The following is a 22,747-nucleotide window of genomic DNA, read 5'->3' on the forward strand; positions in this document are numbered from 1 at the left end:
AAATGAGTCATGAACGCATCCATAAACAATGCACGACGACTCGACGCCGCGCTGTAAGCTTGTAGATCAGCTGTTTTCTGCGCGCGCTCCACAGTACGGCGACGTATAATTAATTCTAGATTGGAAGTGGAGGCGCAGCTGTACAACTCGCATCAGATTATTTCAGCATGATCCACTGAGTTTAGTTTATGCCTGACAGAGAGTGGGCCAGTTGCTGATAGGAATATTTTGGCAATGCTGAGCTGCAACAAATCTGTTCTGTGACTGTCCACAGCATAGCTCTGTTTCATAGCGATCCACAGCAATGATTCCACGGCAACAAGTTTTTTTGTGACTTGACGTAAACCATACAGCACACACACACACACGCGCACACGGCTAGCTTATTATTTAGCGCTTGTGTGCCGTTTGGCTTCAGCGTTGCCTGTCATGGTGCACGTTAATTTTCTTCTCACTCCGCTCAACCTGAGAAGGGGGAGGCGGGCGGGTGGAGAGCACATCAACTGGCACAAGAATTTAGTCAGACACAGACGGACGGATAAATCGGACGGATGGATCATGGAAACTAGTGTTATTTGATGCTGCCATTCTCTACTGCTTCCCTAAACAATAATTACGGCCACCCAACGCTCATGTCTGCTCGGCCGGTTTTGACGGACGAAAGTAACCTTAACGATATCATTAAACCGTATCAAACCGTGAAACCAAAGTACCGCCCAACCTTATTGCCATCTACTATATATTAGCCCCAACATACATTATACAGTATATTACAGTAGAAGAGAGAATAGGAAAATGCATTCTAAACTGCTCTGGAATATTAAGGAATGCATGGGCTTTCCTCATTCTTCTCTGGTATGGTACAGTTTTCAAGGATGACAAACTTCCCATGTTTTCCATGTGACGGTTGAATAAATGTTGTTGTTTTTTCGCGCTTGTGTGGTTTGTCTTTGCCATATTTTCGCCCATCAATCTGACACCCTATTGAGGCTCTTGTGAATGTGGAGGAATAGACACTATTGTATCCTTTTAACAGATACAGATGTGTTGTCATCCCTGTGGAAAGACTGACTGACTGACTGACTGACTGACTGACTGAGGGCTGCCTGTCTGTCTGTCAGCCTTTGCATGTGAACTTCAAATCACAGCTCGACGGCACGGAGCATGTAGACGCCAAAGGCAAGGCTTTACAGTGTCATCAGCAGCACGTTGCTGCCTCTGGGTGCCGTTGCCATATGACATTGACGGAGATCGATCCTCTCAGCACCTCAAGGAGCTGCTGTGCTATACATAGTGTCATCATGGTGCTGCCACCACCTCAAAGACAAAAGTAAGTCTCCCCTCAAAGCATCAATAAAAGATTGCAAATTACCTCATCCCCGGTGCACTTTGGCACTTGCACTTTGTCAGTGCTGGACCTAAACGAGGAATTTAATCTGGGCCAGATTCAGGAAAACTAATTGCCATTTGCCACTTGTCCAAAGCGGGATCACTATGGCACTGGGCCGTTTAGGATAATGTGTAATCATGACCAGTAATAATAAACCCAATGTTAATCCCCAGGACATATTGGAAAACCAAAATAATAATCCTTTAGCCCAGTCATAAAAACCCACCCCTCTCATTTCCCCCATAATTCACCCTCAGAGACTGGTAAAGTCAAAACTAATGTAATGTAGTAGACTGAACTCTCAGGGCAGGTAATTTTCACATCTTTTTATGCATATTAGCTTAATAATATAGTTATTAATTTGTTATGTTTTTATAGATTTTTTTTACTGGTGCAGATGGTTGGACCATATGGAGAGAAATGTATGATTACCTCAAGATATGTTGGCTTTTCATTTGGCGCATTTGCAACGATGGAACCATCACTGTTGGCCTGTTACAGTAGTATTGCTGTCAAAACACTGTAGTCCCTCGGTACCTTCTCTAAACGGGAATAAAAATATCAGTTACAGTATTCCACAAGTTATAAGGTATGCTTTAGATGAATAGCTGTGCATTGCAGCCTGAGCACAACAATATGGCAGTGTAAACTATATCAAAATGGAAAATGATTAAGCAGCACTGAATTAAATGAGCATCTTGTTAGAGCAGAGTGCGCTGGATGGATCATGGAAGTGTGGGGGATTGGAGACATTGAATTTATGTCTTCGGAGATACTGCTTGTATCCTGTACACACCGAGAAACAAACGGGCCGTCTGTGTGTTGTGTTGAAGATGCAGTCATGCGGAGCCGGTGTTTGACATAATGTTGGACCAGTATGGAATCTGACTGGGAACATCAACGCTGATACGTGGTGATACACAGAGGCTGTCACAAAGCTTGCGTCCATATGTTGTGCCGCTCATTCGTGAAGCTGTGAAATTGGGTTGCATCCCAACTAGCCTGGAGACAGTATCTCTTCCACATCTCCCCTCTCTCTCTCTGTCTCTCGCCCCCTTCTCTCGCAAATCCTATTGAACCTCTCTTCTCGGATAGCTGGGAAGACGGAACAACTAATGTGGCATTAATAGGGTCACATCATCTCCTTTTTCTCCCCCCAGTGAAGCTGTGGATGTTGTTTGTGTTCTTCAGATCTAGCCCCTCCTCCCTCCCCCCAAGTCCAGTCTTTGGTCCCCTGGCTAGAAAAGGAGCCTTTACCTTAAATGTTGTTTTTTATTATAGCGTTTGTAATATACGTACACTCGATTGCCAAGCGTTTGGAGTTGTTTCTCTGTGCAATGTACATGTCTTATAAAGCACATTAAAGCTGCAGCCTGGAACCTTTTTATGAATAAAACATTGTTTTAAGTATAGGAATATAATATATGAACTAGCACATCTGCAGTGGTTGGAAGTGGGTTTCCCTTCTCTTCCATTGAGAAATATTGACCCTGGGGTCTAAAGGACACCTACTGGTTGACAAGTAGTACTGCCTGAAGCTCATACTGTAGGTGCATCTACCCTGGCTATAAAACAGGGACTGCCTCTTTGTTTATGCTGTGTTTTTAGTTAAGGTCTTTATGTTGCACTGCAAGTGGCCGAGGGGAATTTGGAACATTATTTCATAATGTAATGTTTACGTTTATTTTATTTTGTTTGTTATGTGGGAAAATGGAAATGGAAATGGAGAAATGTATTCTGATTGAGTGAGTGCCTTTTGGTGGTGCAATGGTCTTTTCCAATTTCACTTCCATTAGTTTTCACTGATTCCGTATTGATTCCATTTAACTATCCTGCATTGTGTCAAACGCTGTAGTGTACAAGTAGCTTAGCTGTTATGTTTATCAATCTTCAGTTAACAACAGTGTGACCAATCTGTATTAGTGAAGTTAAGGACCACATCATCGTCAAGAACACTGTCCTTTTCTTGAGATCTATGCTTACTAAATCAGCATGAAATGTAATACTATTTGCGGTGTGCAATTTGGGAGTGGATGGGTGAAGTGGGGGGACACAACACACAAGAGGAAAGGGGGGGGGGGGGAGAACCGACCCGTTTTTAAACGTTTGTGAGTGTGTTTTTCTTTCTGCTGGCCTTTGAAATATCCCAGCTAATCTGCTTACTCCTTTAATTGTGAGTGGAGGGGCTGGGCCTCCCCCCAGACAGAATAAGGCTACTGATCCAGAAGTAAAACGATGACCACCACAGTTCCTTCCCCCCCCCCCCCCCCCTGCAAATCCCTTTCCTAGAACCAACCCTCACCACCACCACTACTACCACCACCACCACCACCTCCTCCTCCACCCAACTCTCCCTCGAAGGGGATGGAAAACTCCTTGTTCTGACAATGGACATTTTTTGCCATATGTTGGCTTGACATCTTCATCAGGTTCACAGCAGGTTACCTTAGTTAACTTTCACTCCACTGGCTGATGGGATTTTCTCCTCCTCCCCCCCATTCCTCCAATCGGCCCCAGCTCAAAGTCTAGACGGCCTCCGAGGCAGGGATCCGTGCAGCCCCTATGCCCACAATGCCCGCATTGTGGACGCTAAGTAGCGTTAGCTTCCTCCCGTTAACTGCGAACGGGCCGATGCTAAGACAATGCTTTTGTCCCAGGGCATATGAGGGGGGCCTTAATCCCAACCACTACATACTGTGAAATAAATCTCTTAGAGATGAGAGAGGGAGAGCGAGCGAGAGACACTGAGTGAATGGAATCATTGCCAGGGAGGTTAGAGTGCAGCAGTTTAACCCCTGGCCAAGAAAGAGGGGAGTAGAGGAGGCAAAGGGAGCGAGAGAAAGGAGGAACAAGGAGAGGCAGGCGCTACATGCCTTCATCTCCAGAGCTCGGATGGAGGAGAGGGGCTGCCGGTGGCTTTCACAGCCTCTCTTCTCACCAGAAGAGCTGCTGTTCACCATATGGGATTTGGCCTTTCTTAACAAACAGGCCCCCTATTCACAACACACATTCAGTAGTTCATGGAAGAAGGTGAAAAAAGTGCACTTTCTATGCCTTGAGAACGCTTGCATGGTTGGAATTCATCTGGCCATGAGGGCTTCAAGTCTGTGTTTGATTCGCATAGTATAGAGAATTATAGGCCAGGGGCCTTCATCTAAATGTGTATTCACAGTGGATTTGGGTCTTTTTTGTCTTTGCCTGAAATTTCCCAGAGTTTTTAAAGACATGGTGATGCCTCAGAGCCTCTCCAGTTGAGCCCCTGAGATGAACTCACAGACACACTGCACACATCTCCACAGTCCTCACTCGCAACGTGGGTGTATGTCTGCATATGGCACATGCTTTTTCTTGTTGTTTGTCACTTCTATTTTCATACGGCCCTGTGTCATTCAACAGTAGGAGAAGCAGCTGTTTTTTCTTTGTGATATAGCAGCCAAACCTTGCCTAACTCACTGCATGCAGCAGTAGATTACTGACGCACTGGTGCCATGCCGGCAGCATTGGATCCTCTACCAGCCTTATCCGGTAGTAAGTACCGGTAAAAGAAGCATCTATTCGTGCACAAAAGTTAACCACATGAACCCTAGTGTCACTATTCTGGACATGGTATAATAGGCAAACATTCTGTGAAAATAGCTGGTGGATTTTTAGCAAAAATAGCAGATCTACAAACTTGAGCTTTACTTTTGGATCTGGTATTTTCGCTGAAGAGATTTGGTGTACACCAGAGGGAATAAGTAGGATCTGAAAAGAGTGAGCCGAGTACAGACCCCTGGGGGACCTCGGTCAACAAAGTATACAGTATAGGGTTGAAGTGGTTAAGAGTTGATGAATAATCTTCGCTGCATCAGCCCAAGAATCGGTGTGGCTATGTACACTTCCTGTACATAGTCCAGATACAAATGTTTTGATCATTTGACGATGATCTCTCAGTAAAACATGGGTAGGAAGTTGTGTCAGCTCCGCCCCTTCCTCCCTCGCATAATTTACCTGCCCTCCTTTCCACCATCTTCTCCCTCCCCTCCCATCATCGCCCATCTGCTCCCAGAACCCCTCACCTATTAGCCCTCTCCTCTCCTCTGTAGCCTCTCCCCACCAACCCCCCTCATCCTCACCTTCCTCCTGTCTCCCTCAACCCCTCACCTATTAACCCCCTCCCCTTTCTCTGTGACTCCCCTTTCTGCCTCCAAATCCACCCAGCCACCCCTCTCCCTCACATGTATAACCCCCCCCCCCCACACACACACACACACACACACACACTCACACACTCCACCAAGCTATCAACACACACTCCTGCACCTCTCCCCTCCCTTCTTCTCAGCCCCTATCAAAGCTCACCGTATCGACTTTTAAAGACGGGCATCTCGGGAGCGACCCAAACATTGATTTGTGACTGTCAGCTCCCTCTTTCCCCTCTCTCCCCCCCCTGTGCGTGGTGCACGCACGTGTGTGTGTGTGTGTGTGTCACTGCTCGGGGGTCTGCCTCTGCCCGCGGCGTCTGCAGGAGGTTAGCCATGCTTGAAGTCCACAGGGATCAATGGACACGCTGTACTTAGACTCTTCTGCCTGCTATCGCTCTGTGTAAACACACATGCACATTTACACACAGTTACAATTGTGACGAATAAACGTGTGCGTGTGTAGGTTCATCCCACCACACACACACGCACACACACCAACACCAACTGATGGCACACAACCTCAGCCACTGCAGTTTGCCCAGCACTTTTTGCTCGCCACCACTGCCACAATCGTGGGGTGTGAAGAGAGGAATCTGAACTCACTGATAGGTGATTTCAATTCAATTCACACCCGCCGGATCTGTCTGCACTACGCAGGGGTGAAATGTACCAGAGGTCGTTTTCCCTCTCGTCACTCAGGGCCGTCAGCAGTGTCACATCATGCACACTGTTACTACACAGTTTGCAACAGCTCTTTATAGATTCTGTCAGCTTCGGGAGATACAATAAACACGTCTTGAATCGCCTATACCGTTCGTGTCTGGGACGGGGAGGCGATTTAACAGGCAAGCTTAACCCTGCGTCCAAAACATATAGTGTATTAGAACTACGTGACTCCCTATTTTGGGTTTTCAATGAAATTTAATTTAATTTTCATTATATTAAAGAGAGGCGGGTAATGCTTGGAATGGTCAAAGCTAACACACACACACACACACACACACACACACACACACACGAATCAAAAGATGCCTGAGCCTGTAATATAATATATTACAGGCTCAGGCATCTTTTTTCAAATATTATTTGAGTCCAATTTCCAAATCTGCTTTCGTGTGCGAGTGTCAGTGTGATTAAGACTACTGCTGTCAGTATTTATAGCAGCATTGCGAGTGCCCATATTCCCATGTTCTCGAAAATATACTTTTAGTCACTTTTAGAAGAGATTTGGTGTTGAGGGGGGAAAAGGGAATCAATTACAGTCCCCTGGGGGGACCCCTGTCAACAATGTATATAGGTTTAAGTGGTTAATAAAATGTATTAGTGGTAAAATCCTGCAATGTAGAGGGAGATGGAATGTGAGAGCGTGGCGTAGAGGGCAAACTGTAGCAAATTTGATTGATCTTTTTTGTTTTATCTTGTGGCAGTTTGGTCTGTGCGTCATATTGGCAAATATATTGTATCCGGATACATCACATCATGTATTCTGTATTGGGATATGTATTGTGTAACTGTATTGTGAGTTACCTGCAGAATGCCAACATCTTATATGTGACACTGACAGGACATATAGTATATATGGTGGCATATCACATCCACATCTCAAACATTCTTTGAAATCTATCATCCGTTGATTGAAGTACCTCTGGTGTGTGTGTGTGTCTGCGTGTACATGTCAGAGGTATAGGGGTCATGAGCATACGTTAACGTGTGCATGTGACTGGGGGGGGGGGGGGCAGATTAACCACTGCACACGTTCTGTCACCGTGACCGTCATGGTGACCATGGTGACCTTAGCTGCTTCAGGCCCTGGAACAACCGGGACCCCCCAGCCCCCCCTCTCACCCTGGTCGGGCCCCCGGCTTCCTATACCTATAGCCTCCAACCACCACTTTCACAATACAGCAGCAGTAGGCTGCTAGGCAAGCAGCCGCACGAGGGGTAGGGAGAAACGTGGAGGGCTGCAGGCGAGGGTGGGATGAAGTTGAACGAGAGAGAGATAAGCAACGGGAGAAGAGAATAGCAAGAGATACTGAGAGCGAGGGAGAGAAAAAAAGGAGGCTACAAAGGTTGAGTAGTATGAGGAGAGAGAGAGGCGGCAATGGAAGGGGAAGTGAGTGCGAGAACTAAGCTTAGAGATTGTGTAGGAATGAACGAGCAAGACGGAGCATTGGGGAGATGTATGCGAGCTGGAGAGAAATAGAAAGAGAGAGAGTCAAAAAAGAGCTGTGAAAGGAGGGGGCTGTGTGGAGAAGCAAGCGGAGAAAAAGATTGGCAGGTGAAGAAAAAAAGTGTGAGGGGGAAAAAAAAGGTTGGAGGTAGAGCGGGATGGAGAGAACGGGATGGGGAAGCGGAAAAGAGTGAGCAAGAGTGTGGAGTAAGACGGGAAGACAGCGTTTCTGAATTTCTCATACATCCTGAGGTGTGTGAGATGCTGAGATGGTTGGTGTGCTCTGTTATACCTCCTCCCCTATTCTCTCTCCTTCCGCCCCCCCTCTCTCTCTCTCTCTCTCTCTCTCTCTGCAGCTCTTGCAGAGTCTATAGTAGAGCACAGACAGGCTTAGTGTTTGTGTATTGTGGTCACACGTGGCCACAATCCATTCTTCCAGGTTCACTTATAACGTGGCCCTAACCTCTCTAGCATTACATATTGTGCCCCAATAGACTGTTCCTCTCCCTTCTCTTCTCACATGATCTCTATTTTTTCCCCGTTTGTTTGTTTGTTTGTTTGTTTCTCTCTTTCCTATATTTGCTACCTTTACTTTCCTCCTCCTTTACCTTCTTTTCTCTCTTTCTCTCTCTGTCTCTCTCTCTCTCTCTCTCTCTCTCTCTCTCTGTGTCTCTGTCTGTAACTCCTTCCATCTCCTTCACACTCTTTTCTCTCTGAGGCAGCAGTTCCCATCCTCTCACCCAGAAAATCGGCAGAAAATTGCCCTAACTCTAGCAGAACATAATGGGGGGTGTAAGGGGTGTGCGGGGGGGCCTTGAGGTTGGACTGGTCTTTGGGACACAGAGCTGAGGGCACTGTTTCTCTCTCTTTTTAATGTTGCCTGCTCTTTTCAAGACGAGGTCCGTGAAATCACCCAACAGGATTATGTAAGGCGTCTTTGATTCTGTCTGCTGCCGTGTCCTGTCATCTGTCACCCCACCCCCACCCACCCACTCTCTCTCTCCCTGGCATCCACGAGACCAGGCGGTTTGAAATGATCGTGCTGTTATTGTTTTATCATGCTGAATCCCTGCCAGAGTAAAAGTTATACTACAGTTTCCGTTGAAGTTGTTTGTCTGTGAAGCAGTGGGTGCCGCTTGTGAAGGCCCACTGCTATAGGCTATGGGCAAATGTTTAGGTCAAGCGTGAAAGTCTTGTTAAAATGGGTTACATACATACATGTTGTTTGAACTACCCCGACTCTTGAATAGTCTTGAAAGATGTGTGTTAAACCTATTCAAAATTACTATTTTTCTCTGATCCGAGATGCATATATTAATGTTCAGTATAGCGATACCCCCGGGCACAGCAGCAGTCCCGTTATAATATTCAGCCAAATGTGTTCAGATAGATGAGTGGGGGTGGGGGTGGGGGATGGCTGATGTCCATGACGGTGAACTTGGCATGTGAGAGCTCATCTCTCCAGCTCAACGCTGAGGTCACAGTGTGACCTTGGAGCCGCGGAAACCCTGTCTTAACAGAGGCCCCTACATTCAGAGGGCTATGGCTCGGTGACCGCTGTCTTTCAGCTGCACAAGCATACATCCCAAATGCAAACAGGCTGGAGTTTACTTGAGGGAGTTCCTGTTGGTAACCTGTGAATCAACCACATGTTACCAACTGTGACCTCCTCTCTTCTTGTGGCTGATAATCTGGCTGGAGGAGGAGGGGTTGATAAATTAATGATACATTTAAGGCTCTAGTAAACTAGATGTTTATGAATGGAAATGTTAGCTTTGTCCAAATTGGTGCTTCATATACTGGTGTGGGGATATACAGTAATAATATACACTAATATACACTAAGTGTAAATTTGACTCTGTGTCCAAATGTAACCAAATTGAAATAAGCGTCTGTTTGGTTCCATTTTTCAGATGGGTAAATAAACACGGGGCATTTTACTGTAACACTTAAAGGAGCATTCAGTGATTTCGAAAACCCCCTGGTCCGCCGCGGTAAGATGTGCACATGCACACGCTCTTCAGTGGGGGGACGTGCAACAGGCCAACAGCATGCACACCAAGGCATGCACACTCCGCTCGATCATGATTGGAGGATCCTCTCTATCCTGATTGGATGAAGGAAGGGCACTCTAGCCAAAAACGAAACCTAAGCTTTTTTTTACCCCAGGGGTGAACTGGGGACGGGGAGGAACTCCTTATATGGTCAGAACACTCTATAGTACGGTGGATTATCACAAAAAAAGAAAAGTGATATTTGAATTAAGTGAAATTGCTGAAGATACCTTTTAAGGCCACGCTGAAAACCAACCAAAACCTCAGTTAGGCTTTTTGACAGACCGATGAAGAATATGTTAATTGAGCAGCAGCACACTTTTCTTTACAAAGAAGGAATATTTCCATAATATTCCGTAGTCCTTCCCTCTAAAGAAAGAAATAAAGAAATCACAACCACAGGCCACCAAAAAGCCCCTTTTCCCACTATAAACATTTGAGCCTCGCTCACAGCTAGGCTAGTAGCAACGCAGGGATAAACGGTTGTATTGATTTCCGTACGCGTGGATATGATTTCCTGAGAAACGCACGCTGGGTTGTATAATATAGCCTATCATATCTACATGGAGAATATACATTTGCATATTTAGAGCTCCTAGCCTCTCTCTCGTGTGTGTGTGTGTGTGTGTGTGTGTGTGTGTGTGTGTGTGCTGACTCTCAGCAGCCGCCCATGCCCCCACCCTGCTCATTAATATGTATGTGTTCTGAGGCAGCTAGCGAAGACGGTGTGTTTCTCACCCGCTGATTAATGCTGTCTGTCAATTACCTCTAGATCCAGCCGTGCTGTGGAGCTTCCCTCAGGACCACACAGACCAGGTTGGAACACACTCCTCTCTCTCTCTCTCTCTCTCTCACTGTCTCTCACTGTCTCTCTTTTCACTCTCTCTCTCTCTCTGTTTTTCTCTCTCTCTCCACTTCTCTCTCTCTCTCTCTGTCTTTGCCTTTCTGCCCTCCATGTTTCCGTCCCTGTCTCTGTACAGTATACGTCTCGCTCAGTCCTTCTCTCTATAATTCCCCCCCCAGTTAAAGACAACCTCCACCTCTCCTCTCTTGCTCTCAGCTTTCTCACACCTCACCACACCACCATTGCCCTATCCATGCTTCCTCAGTGTGCACCTCCCTCTCTCTCTCTCTCTCTCTCTCTCTCTCTCTCTCTCTCTCTCTCTCTCTTTCTCTCTCTCTAAGCGTGTATTGCTGATAACGAAAAGCAGTGAGCGGGTCTTCAATAACTGACAAATCGGTAATTATCATGCAACTGTGAGAGGAATTCACCCAACCCCACTCTCGTTCTCCTTCCGTCCCTCTCCTTTTTTACCCTCCCATCCTTGCCTTTTGTATCATGTTTCCCATCGCTATTGGGTCTGCTTTCCAACCAAACGGTAAACCGGTAGCATCTGTGGAATCAGATTTCACCGTTCAGAACTGTATGTTCTGAATACCAAATGCCCTTGGAGGTAAGTACTGCAATGTTGTGTGTATATTTAATATACGACTACCATTCACTTCAAGTTTGGGGAAGTGAGTTTAGTTACTTTTCTTCTAGCGAAAGAAGAAGAATTATAGATTATACACACACAAATACACAAAACCCCCCACAAACTCAGACACACAGAGGATTTTAGGACTAAATTAAAATGTGTCCCTAGTTCATTTTGAACATTTATCTGAATTTGAAAGTGAAATCACATCGTGCCATTCACAGTATGACAGTCTGACATCGCCACAATTTCACAGACCATGCTGTTATCTTATGTTGTTTGTGACGATATCCACACGTCCGCACGTCCATAAATACTTCAGGCAAGTTGAGTATTAATCATTCTCTCGTCTCGCTGTGGCCTTTGTGAGCGTGAGCATGGGAGACACGAAGAGAAGAGATATTGTATAGAACACATTGTAGTGTTTTCTCTACTTTTAAAAGGTGGCTGCCACACAGAACAGGTTGTGGAGTGGAGCAGGTCCCTGGCAGCAGCGCTCCATCACATGGAGAAGGGAAAGACATGTACGGATGAATAAACTAGGGAGAGTTTGAGAGAGAGAGAAACATATATGCGTAGGCTCGCCAGCGCTGGGCACAGCAGTCGAGCCGATGAGTTTAAACAGCTCTCTGGCCTCTGATCCACTTTGAGGAATCACCGGGTTAGTCAGAAGATGCTTCAGGCGATGTCTGCCTGCCCCGCAAGAACCACAGTGTTCCATCACAGAGTGAGATGGAGAGAGTTGCACAGATAGAGACATGTGCAAGCCACACACACCGAGAGTGAATAGTAAAGAAACCAACGTGGAAAAAATGGAGCAAATTGATATTGGATGGATTTAGTGCATTGTACATGGACGTGCCTTGGGTCCGCCTCTTTGCTCTTCACAGTTGCCCACCACGAGACACACACACACACACACACACACACACACACACACACACACACACACACACACACACACGCGCACCATCTTTCTGTCTCTGTCTCTTTCGTCGACCAGATCGTTTGTGTGGATAAGATAGCCCTTACGATGCCTAGTTAGTGTGCTGTGTAGTGTGTACAGAGGGATTGGCCCTTTCCCCCATATACATAAAGGCTGCATTCACAGGCCTCATTACCAGGATTAGGGCTTCTTCTTTTCCTTTTTTTGTGTGGGGCCGGAGTCTCTCTTCTGTAGCCATGCACGGTCTCCCCTTTTCTCTGGCTTGGACTGGCCAGCATATGGTAGCAGCGGCCAGCAGTCTCCACAGAGGAGCTCAGAGCTCAGAGCAAGGCCCCCTTTTGTTAGGCCTGTTATTGTTGCACAGCGTAATGACATTTGTAGGCCGTAGGATCAGGGTGGAGGGGTTAGTCTACCCCAGGGGAGAAGGAAGGAAAGAGAGAGGAGAGGGGAGGAGGAGGGTGGTGAAGACAGGGAGACAGACAGACAGGAGTGTGGATTATGGAAATATGAATTGATTATTTTTTCTTTTTTTCTGTTCTGTGGTAGAAAAGGAGCTCAAAGGAGAACAGACTGCAGGCTGGCATGGCACGCCAGGGTGGTGCTGGGGAAATGTGAAGTGAGAGAGACGTTTTCTCTTTCTCTCTTCTCAATATTTCTCTCTTACCCCTCTCTCCCTCTTGCTCCCTCGCAACCCCCCCCCCCCCCCGCCCCTCCTCTTCCTCTCTGGCCCCTGAGACTCTTCGACCACGGTCATCCACAGATGCCACTTGGAGTAAGCTAGAGAGAGAGGAGAGAGAGAGAGAGGGAGAGAGAAGAGAGAGAGAGAGTGAGGGATGGAAGGAGACTTGGAAAGAGAGGGAGGAGAGAGAGAGAGAGGGAGGGAGAGAGAAGAGAGAGACGACTAAAGCATATATTTGAATCACAAGAAGGATTTTTTGGACGTTTTTTTGCAAATGAAGCAGACAGATGGAAATCTGTCCGTTCCCTCTCAGATCTCGTCCCAACGTTGTGGGGGAAAAACAGCACACACATGCGCACGCACACACACGCACGCACGCACAATGCTTGTGCCAGTCTCGTCCCAGTAAGGTTTCTTCCTCTGTAGAGGACAGAGAATATTATAATAAACATTCAGGAAGTTCCACAGACGAAGAGTTTAGAAACTGTGGAAACTGTAGGTAACTCTTCATTCTACAAAACACCACCTCTTTCATTTCAGTTTTTTCCCCGTCTCCCCACCAGCAGAAAGCGAGCTGTGCTCATTATGTTATTGACAGAGATATGCACAGTATGGGAGGATTTGACCTGGGTTATACATGACCACACACACCGACATTCCGACAAATGACATGTTTATCATCTGACTCCCAGACTCCAGCACTCCTGTGCTGCTAAAGGAAACTGCTTTAAGTGCTGAAACCCTATATATTTCCTTGACTGGGGTCCAGCAGGGGTCTACACTGAATCCGTTCATCTACAAGGTCACAACAACGTGTCGTTATGTGTTGTGACTTGTGAGCTTCTAAATCCAGAATATGGACACTATAGGGTTCATATATGGTTAACATATTATATTTGAGGTGACGAGTCTAGCATATTTAGATGTCATTGTTGAGCCACTCTAAAATGCCTATGAAGAAAGAATTTGGTCATGTTAAAAGCCAAGGGAGGTGAAGGCAGGCATACAGACTAGAGGGCAGCATGGGTCCATAAAATTGGACCCGGTCCGAAACGGGACCGGTGATATCTGAACCGAACCGCTACGGATCCGAGAAACATTGTAATTGATGCTGCTATATAAATATTTGAAGTTTTTCTGAAAACTTAGGTCAGGCTTTAGAAGTCGTTTTTAGAATCGGCCTTAGGCCTAAATGGGTTAACATGACATGAGACTGCAACCCGCCTCTCGAGACAGCGCAGCGGAGGGTTGCAAACTTGCATAGGCTAATATTAGTGCATTCCCGACACACCCCAGTTCAGACGGGTCTGATTTATTTTCTGTTCCATGATAAGAACCGATGCATGCCTTATTTCCATTTTTTTAGTACACACCTTATGTATATTTACTCTCTATCTATATCTATATACAATATAATATAATTATTTACCCAGGGTAGTAGCTGAGCACAAGTGGTCATTTTCAGCAATGCCCTTTAGATATATAAACTTGTGATGTGTCAATACAGTTGAAAAGCAACACAACCTATAGCAGTCCTAGCCAGTTAGCCTCCACCCAGAGGGAGCTGTGTACTTTCAGGCCTCATTGACCATATTCAAATGCCTGTGAATGATTATGGTCAATGGAGTGTTTGGACCAGTATCACCTGTTCCGGTCCAAGCTTAGTTTGAAATACTCCCATTTCCCCTCACTCCTTTTCCTGTGTGTGCACGCACGCACACACTTAGGATTATGTGTTCTTCAGGGCGTAGATGAGTCATGCTGATGAATGAGGGCTCATCTTTGCCCCATTCACACACATTCTCTGTCTGTCTGTCTGTCTGTCTGTCTGTCTGTCTGTCTGTCTGTCTGTCTGTCTGTCTCTGTCTCTGTCTCTGTCTCTGTCTCTGTCTCTGTCTCTGTCTCTGTCTCTGTCTCTGTCTCTGTCTCTGTCTCTGTCTCTGTCTCTGTCTCTGTCTCTGTCTCTCTCTCTCTCTCTCTCTCTGTCTCTGTCTCTGTCTCTGTCTCTGTCTCTGTCTCTGTCTCTGTCTCTGTCTCTGTCTCTGTCTCTCTCTCTCTCTCTCTCCTCTCTCTCTCTGCTGTTCTTTTATCAGTGTTCCTGTTACCAGAGAGCTTATCTCTCATTTCCCTTAACTGGCCACTCTAGCAGGAAATCGCAAATTACTCCTAAACAGCATTTTTCTGTCCTTCATACTGCAGCTTTCGACACGGATAAATGCTGGACATGTGGATACATCCTTTGCTATCCACTGTAGGTACACTGTGGCCCCTTTTCCACCGGTTTTAGTCCATGAGCCAGACCTCCAGAATTGGAACGTTAATTATGAATTGAGTGGGAAAAACCATACCTATGTTAAATTGTTTATAGGATCAATATAAGTAAATTAATATATGATAACCCTTCCATGCAGGAGTAGCTTTTTCATATTTATCACACATTTTGTAATTTTCACCTACAGTAGGCCTATACAGTACGTGATGGGTAACTGGGTAAAAAAATAATTAATACAAATTAATTAATTTAATGAAACTTCCCCAGGTGATTACACGATGACAATGATTTATTGTTTTACACATTTTCTGAAATGATACATTTAAATATGCAAATTAGGCATGTAGGAAAATATGCAAAAAAAAGCTACTGTGGAAGGATACTTGCACACTCAATTCATAATTAATGTTCCAATTTTGGAGGTCTGGCTCATGGACTAAAAACTTGTTCTGAACTCTCTCAGCGAAGACATTTTTGCCTGTGCTCTTTGCTACCTGGAATACCAGGTTGCAAAGTACGTATTTTACTCGCCTTACTTTGCACACTTTTTAATTATAATTATGTATTATGGACTTACATTAGCAGCTTTAAAAAAAATTACTCTGAACAATTAGACATGATATTATTATTAGTTGTATTATTGCAGACTTAAAGTATTCAATTGATCTCACAATAGCAATTCCACAATATTACACAGAGTTAACCATATTTGTGTATGGTAAGTTAACGTGACGTTGTTAATCCCCCCCATCCATTGTGAATATTGATCAGTTTAGCCACAGAAAAGTGTATTAACACAACATTATTTCAACTGAATTAACCTTAAGGCTAAACACCCCCTCACCACTGACACTGGTGGATAGTCAAACGGAGAGAGAGGAGACAAAGGGATGGGAACAGATCAAGAGAAAAGCAGAGAAAGGAAGATGTCTCTGGAGGTTGCTCCCTTATACCACGCGCCGTCAGAGAAGGCGGCCTGCCTGATGCCGTGTGATTGGTGGCCCAACAGCCCAGGAGAGGGTAATGGAGAGCGGGTTTGTAGAGGTTGAGGTAGGGACAGAGATGCTGGAGGCCGGGCGGTGGCCCCGGTCCTGAGGGAGGTGATCGCTGACCCTGCGAGGGTAAGATGGAGGGTGGGGTTGGAGAGGGTGAGGCAGGGAGGAGGGAGGTTTGCTGACAAGGAATGATATGTGGTTCTCGACCCAGGCCCCAAGATGGCACCCAGGGGGAACGATGCTAGGCCAGACGGAGAGGGAAGGAGGAGTGGAGCAGTGGAATAGAGGGGTAAATAGGAGGACGTCTGTGAGGTTAAAGAGAGATGCAGGATAAAAGGAGGAGCTAAAGGGGAGTGCTAAGGTAAGCAGAGAGAAGGTGTAGAGAGAGGGTGAGAGATAGAGTGGATAGGAGGTGATGAGATCATGGCAGAAGATGTGGAATAAGGGAAATTGGGGGAGAGGACGAGAACGTCAATGGAAATTGGGAGAGGAAAGCTGGTTGAAAGACCAGCACAGGAATGATAATGATAATAAGTAACAATGCAGAATTTAGTTTGCCCCAAAAAATCACACCCATTTGAAGTGAGAGGCATCATCATATTCTGGCCAATCAAATTATTGGCGTCCTCACTTTTCTGTCCCCACTTTTGAGGGGCGCTAGCCCCTCCTACAGTATGTGCTACCTTGCTACCGTTTCCTATGACTATAGTTGTTAGTGTTTGTGCACATTAGGCCAGTGTAAACGCAAACATTGATGACAGAAGTGAGGACGCAAATTATGATTGGCCAGAATGAGAATAATGTTAAGAGCACCCCTCACTTCACAATCAAATCATCGCTATGGGGTACACACAAACACACACAGCTGGTAATAGGAGTGGGTAGCCCCCTCAAAAATGAACGTGGTCATTTAATTGCTGAATTCAAGATTACATTTTAAAATGTTCACAATGTATGTCGTATAGCATGGTTTTCGTTCCTCAACATTGTAGCAAAAAGAGGAGTACATTTCTTAGCCTGAGGGGCCTCAAAGCCCATGTTGAAAACCTTTTTCATAATTTCATAAACACATAACTTAAATCTGAACAATATTTTTTCTTTGAAAAACCAAAAGTAGATACGTTGTCACATGGCTTAGAGCAGGGTTTTTTTTGCCTGGGGATCCCCGGAAATGCTTTGGCCATGTCTCGCGACCCCCTGCCCCCACTCCCCACCCCCAATACAAACCGAGTGCAAAAATAACCTGAATAATAGAGAAAATATATCATGAATTAATACTGAAACCAGATATAATCATTAAAGATAGAGTGCCATGAATTTTTTCCATCCTAAAACATGGTCATCAGGTCTTATTGTTATCGGAGGAAGAAGTTTTTCAAAAAAAGTGTACAGTATTTGTTAAAATGTCGTTTTTATGTGGGCACGCCCACCAGTTCATTAAGTTTGCCTGGTGGGTGGTGATGGGTGGTGATCCACCTGAACTTAAGACGCACCCACAGCTGTAGTTGTATGATAAAGGGTATAAGGGGTTAGGGGAGGGGCTGATAATGTGATGTCACTATATTACTGATTTTTTCCATTGGCCCGTTTGACTGTCAAGGGTTCATCCTCCAGGAAGAAACCCTAAATACAAATGGAATAGAGCTTTGCAGTCCCGCCTCCTACCATGGCCCAGGAAATGATTCCCTGTTCATTTTCCTCATAGACATTTCAAAAAGTATTTATTTAAAGACCTTTTAAGCCTCGTACAAAGCCAACTCCAGTTGTGACAAATCTAACGCAATTTTTCGGGCTGAACAAATAATTAGAAAGAAGAAGAAAACGGCAGGTTACAACACTTTTTTTTGTAATTTCTTTGTAATTATTTGTTTGGTCCAAAATATTGTGTTTTATTGTCATGATTTGTCACAACTCGAGTTGGCTTTGTACGACGCTTAAAAGGTCTTTAAATAAATACTTTTAGAAATGTCTATGAGGAAAATGCATTGGAATTTATTTCCTGGGCCTGGCGTCGTCATGAAAGGGGGCGGGACTGCGACGCTCTATACATCGTTGCACATAAAAACGACTCCAGGGTGTCTAATGAAGTACTGTCACCTCATAGACACATGAAAAATACAAAAATTGTGGCACTCCATCTTTAAGGAACGTTTATGTACTATGTAAACATTTTCCAGCCATTCAGTTGCAATTTTTCTTTTCTTTTTTTTTAATAATAATTTGGGGACACCACAAAATACTTTGGCGACCCCCCCCCTGAGGGCTCTCAAACCATGGGTTGGTCCGCAATCTCCTTGCTTTTGTGTCTTATCATAAGACTCTTATAACCGAAACTGTTTGTGTACGATATGTGGATATGGATAAGGATGGTGATGTCACAGAGGGAGCAGTGTGTGCTGAAGGCAGACTAGTGCCGCAGCGGAAGGCGCATGGCCATCTCTGTAAAAGCCCCAACAGGATAGTACTGGGCGAGGCACACTGAGAGATGGCAGAGATGGGAACACATGCTGGTTTGTGTGTGTGTGTGTGTGTGTGTGTGTGTGTGTTTATAGTCCTGCGCATGTGTGCGTGGGTGTGTTTGTGTTCGCACATGTGTACGATGTCTCTGTGTGTCACAGGGTCTCATCTTTCCCCTTCACTGCACCCTGACAGCGGTGTCAAACAAGGCTCTATATGATCTGTGTGTGTGTGTGTGTGTGTGTGTGTGTGTGTGTGTGTGTGTGTGTGTGTGTGTGTGTGTGTTAGAGAGAGAGAGAGAGAGAGAGAGAGAGTGTTTTTATTCCTCTCTCTAGCCCTCTACTCCCCACATCTCAGGGGTGTTCCAGGGTTCCATGCCTAATGGACAGTCTTGCCCCACTGAGCTGGCCTCTGGCTCGGGCACTGAGCCGGACGCCTAACTATAGGGCCCTTTTGTTGCTCATGGGTCTTGATTGCGCTGACCTCTGAGCTGACTTCCTGGGAGAAGCAAAGGGAGCCAGCGAGAGAAAAGCACAGGAGAAGGAGAGCAGAGGAAGCGTTTTTATGCCCCGCTGCTCACATCTCTCCAACGGCACGCGGTGGCTGGTGAAAGAAGGCCAGTCAGATTGTGTTTCTGGTTTGTGGAGAGAATAAAAGGACCATTGGTCGCTGTGTTTCCTGAGCTGCAGGTGGACAGTGGTGACTTTATCTACTATTATACATCTGTATTATAGAAGTCAACGTTTGTTTTGTTGTTGTTTTTGGGATCTGGGAAAATGCAGTATGTAATGCATTGCACACCTTAGGTTTGCTGCTGACAGGCAAGCTGTGACTATTGCTGGACAACAGTATGTCTTGAAAGCAGAGAGGTGCAGAGTTGTATTTGACAGTCATTGACGTACCGGCCCTGGGCTGGCACATGAGGATTTATCGCCTTGTGGTGGGCTGTTCATCACGTTGTCTGGGTGCTAATGTAAAGCTGAAAGATAATATTTTAGCATTGTAAAATTGGATTGTCTGTTTTAACAAATAATGGTCTTGCGTCACATGCTCCAACAATCAACATACCGGTTAAACAAATAAATAATCATAGCTTATATAAAATATGTAAATGAACATGTCATGCATAAGTATCGTTGCTGTCGGGCAGCAACCTTGTATCTCAATATTTCAACGTGTTTTCATGAATTAATACCAAACAACCATACATTTCACGCATGTATGGTTGGATTTCAAAAATGTTTTGAAGTGAAAGTGGTTTTTAGTGTTTTATATAGAACTAATGAAAATTATTAACAAGAGCTTGTGACTAAATATTCATTGTTGTGTGTGTTGTGTGTTGCAAACTTGCATAGTCCATCTGGTGCACCTATCCATGTGGTAGAAGTCCATATTATATGCTGTATGTGGGAGTGTGTAGCTACAGATCAGCATGGGGAGATATGCTGTATGTGCATGAGGAGGAGTGTGGGCCAAGTGAATTGTGACTCATCACCTCAAGGAGAAGTGCTCTCTCAGCCAGGTGAGCATGTCTCCATGGGGAACAGAGAGTTCAGAATGCGGAACAGGGAGATGGTTAGTTGTGTGGACGGACCTCCTCTGTTTCTGATTCACTTTGGCTCCAACACTGCATCCCCACAGTGGGGGAAGTACTGCAATTTGTTTTTACTTAAGTAATAGCAGCAACACCACAATGTAGAAATACTCCCGTTTAACATTTCTCCCGTAAATGAATGGCCGCCTTCATCGGAAATAGCCAGCAAACTTTTAAAGTTGAAAAAAAAAAAAGGTTTCTGTCCGACAGCAATGATAATAATGGCTGAGACACCAACCAACAAAGGCAAATGGGCAAAGCATCTGATTCCAGATATAACCACACTCCTGCGTCACGGCAAATTAGCACTTTTAAATTAACATGTGCATTTATTTCTTCAAGCAAACACGCACACACACAGGGTTTTATCAGTAGCCACGAGCCAGGGAGAGAACATTAGCAATGGCTAAACAATAGCGGGGTTGTCTTTATGGGAGGGAGGTGACGAGGACCATAACGAGGAGGACCCTCTCCTGTTGATTCCATGACAGGACATCCTCCGCCTAAGGTTTAGGAGCCAGAGTTGGACTGGCAGCCCCCTGCTGAGCTTCAATGTATACATTCTTTGTGTGTGTGTGTGTGTGTGTGTGTGTGTGTGTGTGTGTGTGTGTGTGTGTGTGTGTGTGTGTGTGATGCCATGTGTTAGAGGCAGGCCTACACCAGGGTTCACACAACCGAGCTGAGCCCAGTGGGAGCTGAAAGCTTAAAGAGGGAAATCCCCCCTGGCTGCCTGGCGCACGCACACACATGCGCACGCGCACACGCATTACACACACACACACACACACACACACACACACACACACACACACACACACACAGTTCTTTTCCTCTCCCTCTCCTCCTGGCACTCCATTAATGAATCTCCTGCTTGTGTGTTTGGGGCATATGCAGCTCTCTTGGCCCAGTACTACCAGTGTGTGTGTGTGTGTGTGTGTGTGTGTGTGAGAGAGAGGAGTGAGACTTCTCCCCCTATCACATGGTAATATATTCAGTGGAAGATCTCAGTAGCAGCATAATACTGTCTGAGCCCATCTGTGATGTGTAGAGAGGACATCAGCAGGACAGGGTATTAGCACCAGAATAATACACACAGTTATTGTTGGCTCCAAATGCTTATTCTCCATTCAATATGCCCTCCCCCATATACATAAATACCGCGATTGTAGTGGGGACTCTCTCTCTATAGGCTATATAGATGCAGTTACAGTATAATGAAGGACATACAGTATACTAGTACAGTATACGATCTGTTTATCAACTATTATTGTCCCTGAGTTGAGTGTCGAATGCCGCATTGAAGGTGACTCGGTAAGTACCGATTGCCAAGAATTAGTTGATGTGGGAGTGAAAAAAGAATGGCATTCCCACTCATTTCAACAAAGCAAATACAATTCATCCCAAGTGTTATACTGTACGACGGAAGCAGCAAGTTACCTATAGCTAAATGTGATCAGAGTGACCATTACAGAGGCTAGACATGATGTGGGTAATCTTTCCCCGGGTGGTTTTGGAGGTACTGTACTGTAGATGTGGCTTCACAGGAGACCATAGACGAGGCCTTCACGTTGTCCTTGGGTTAGCACCTCCGTGGTGCTCAAAGGCCTAAAGGTTCTAGCTATTTTGAGAAAACAGGGTTTATACTTCCTATCAGCGTAACGCGCGCACACACACACACACACACACACACACACACCTGTCAGTTCTTCCTGAGCACTCGCTTGGGGGGTTAGAAGGCCCTGCTAACCTGGCGCCGTTGTTAACCAAAATAACCTCCCTCATCCGCACAGGCTCTCTGCACAGGGTCACCAGTTAAGAGAAGGGAAACTACGATGGGCATGAAAGAGAAGGGAGGGAGGAAGACGGATCTCTCCATCCACTTCTCCATCTCTCTCTCTCTCTCTCCCGTCTCGGTCCAGGGCGAGAGGAGCCGAGGAGCGAGCGAGAATGTGAAAATGTAACGCCCCCGTGTCAATTTGAAAGAACACCTCCTCGCCACCCACCCCTCCACCTTCCACTCCCTCCCTCCCTCCCTCCAGCAGCTCTGTGCTTTGGTCCGGCTCTGAAGGCCGTTCTTATTACCGGCACAGAGCACGGGTCAGGATGGCAAGCCGGCAGCATACTATTAAAGCCTAATGAAAGGAATCTCTGCAGGGTCTGAGAGAAGACTCGCCTTAGCCCATTGTTCTTTCCCCGTCTCTCTCTCTCTCTCTCTCTCTCTCTCTCTCTCTCTCTCTCTCCATGTACAGTTCTGCAGATTTTCCATTCCAGTTCTAAATCATGCTTCTCTGCTGTCTCTCCATCTCTGTCTTGCTCTCTAAGCGTCTTATGTGTCTTGTTTTCTCTCATTTATTACTGTCTGTCCCCTTTTAACCCCTTTCTGTGCACCTTTGTATTTCTTATCTGTTTCTGTCTGTGTGTGCGTGCGTGCGTCTCCATTATCCAATGTATTTGTATCCGTAGGCCTTTAGCCTCTCTAGCAATTTGTCCCCGCCACCCCCTGGGACATTCCAGTTCAATACAGTACA

The 22,747-nt window shown here is 45.6% G+C and overlaps 1 protein-coding gene across 5 annotated transcripts in view; it reads left to right on the top strand.

Moving 5' to 3' along the window:
- The window catches only part of dennd1b (DENN/MADD domain containing 1B), a 135,499-nt gene that overhangs the window by 17,723 nt on the left and 95,029 nt on the right, over positions 1 to 22,747 (top strand). For all 5 annotated transcript variants that reach the window (XM_080770932.1, XM_080770935.1, XM_080770933.1 and 2 more), the window contains exon 3: positions 10,571 to 10,614. In XM_080770932.1, coding sequence (XP_080627058.1) covers positions 10,571 to 10,614 — 44 coding nt within the window. The remainder of the gene's footprint in view (positions 1 to 10,570; positions 10,615 to 22,747) is intronic.

This window comes from Protomyctophum bolini, assembly GCF_963924005.1.
Source record: "Protomyctophum bolini genome assembly, chromosome: 8".
Taxonomy (NCBI): domain Eukaryota; kingdom Metazoa; phylum Chordata; class Actinopteri; order Myctophiformes; family Myctophidae; genus Protomyctophum; species Protomyctophum bolini.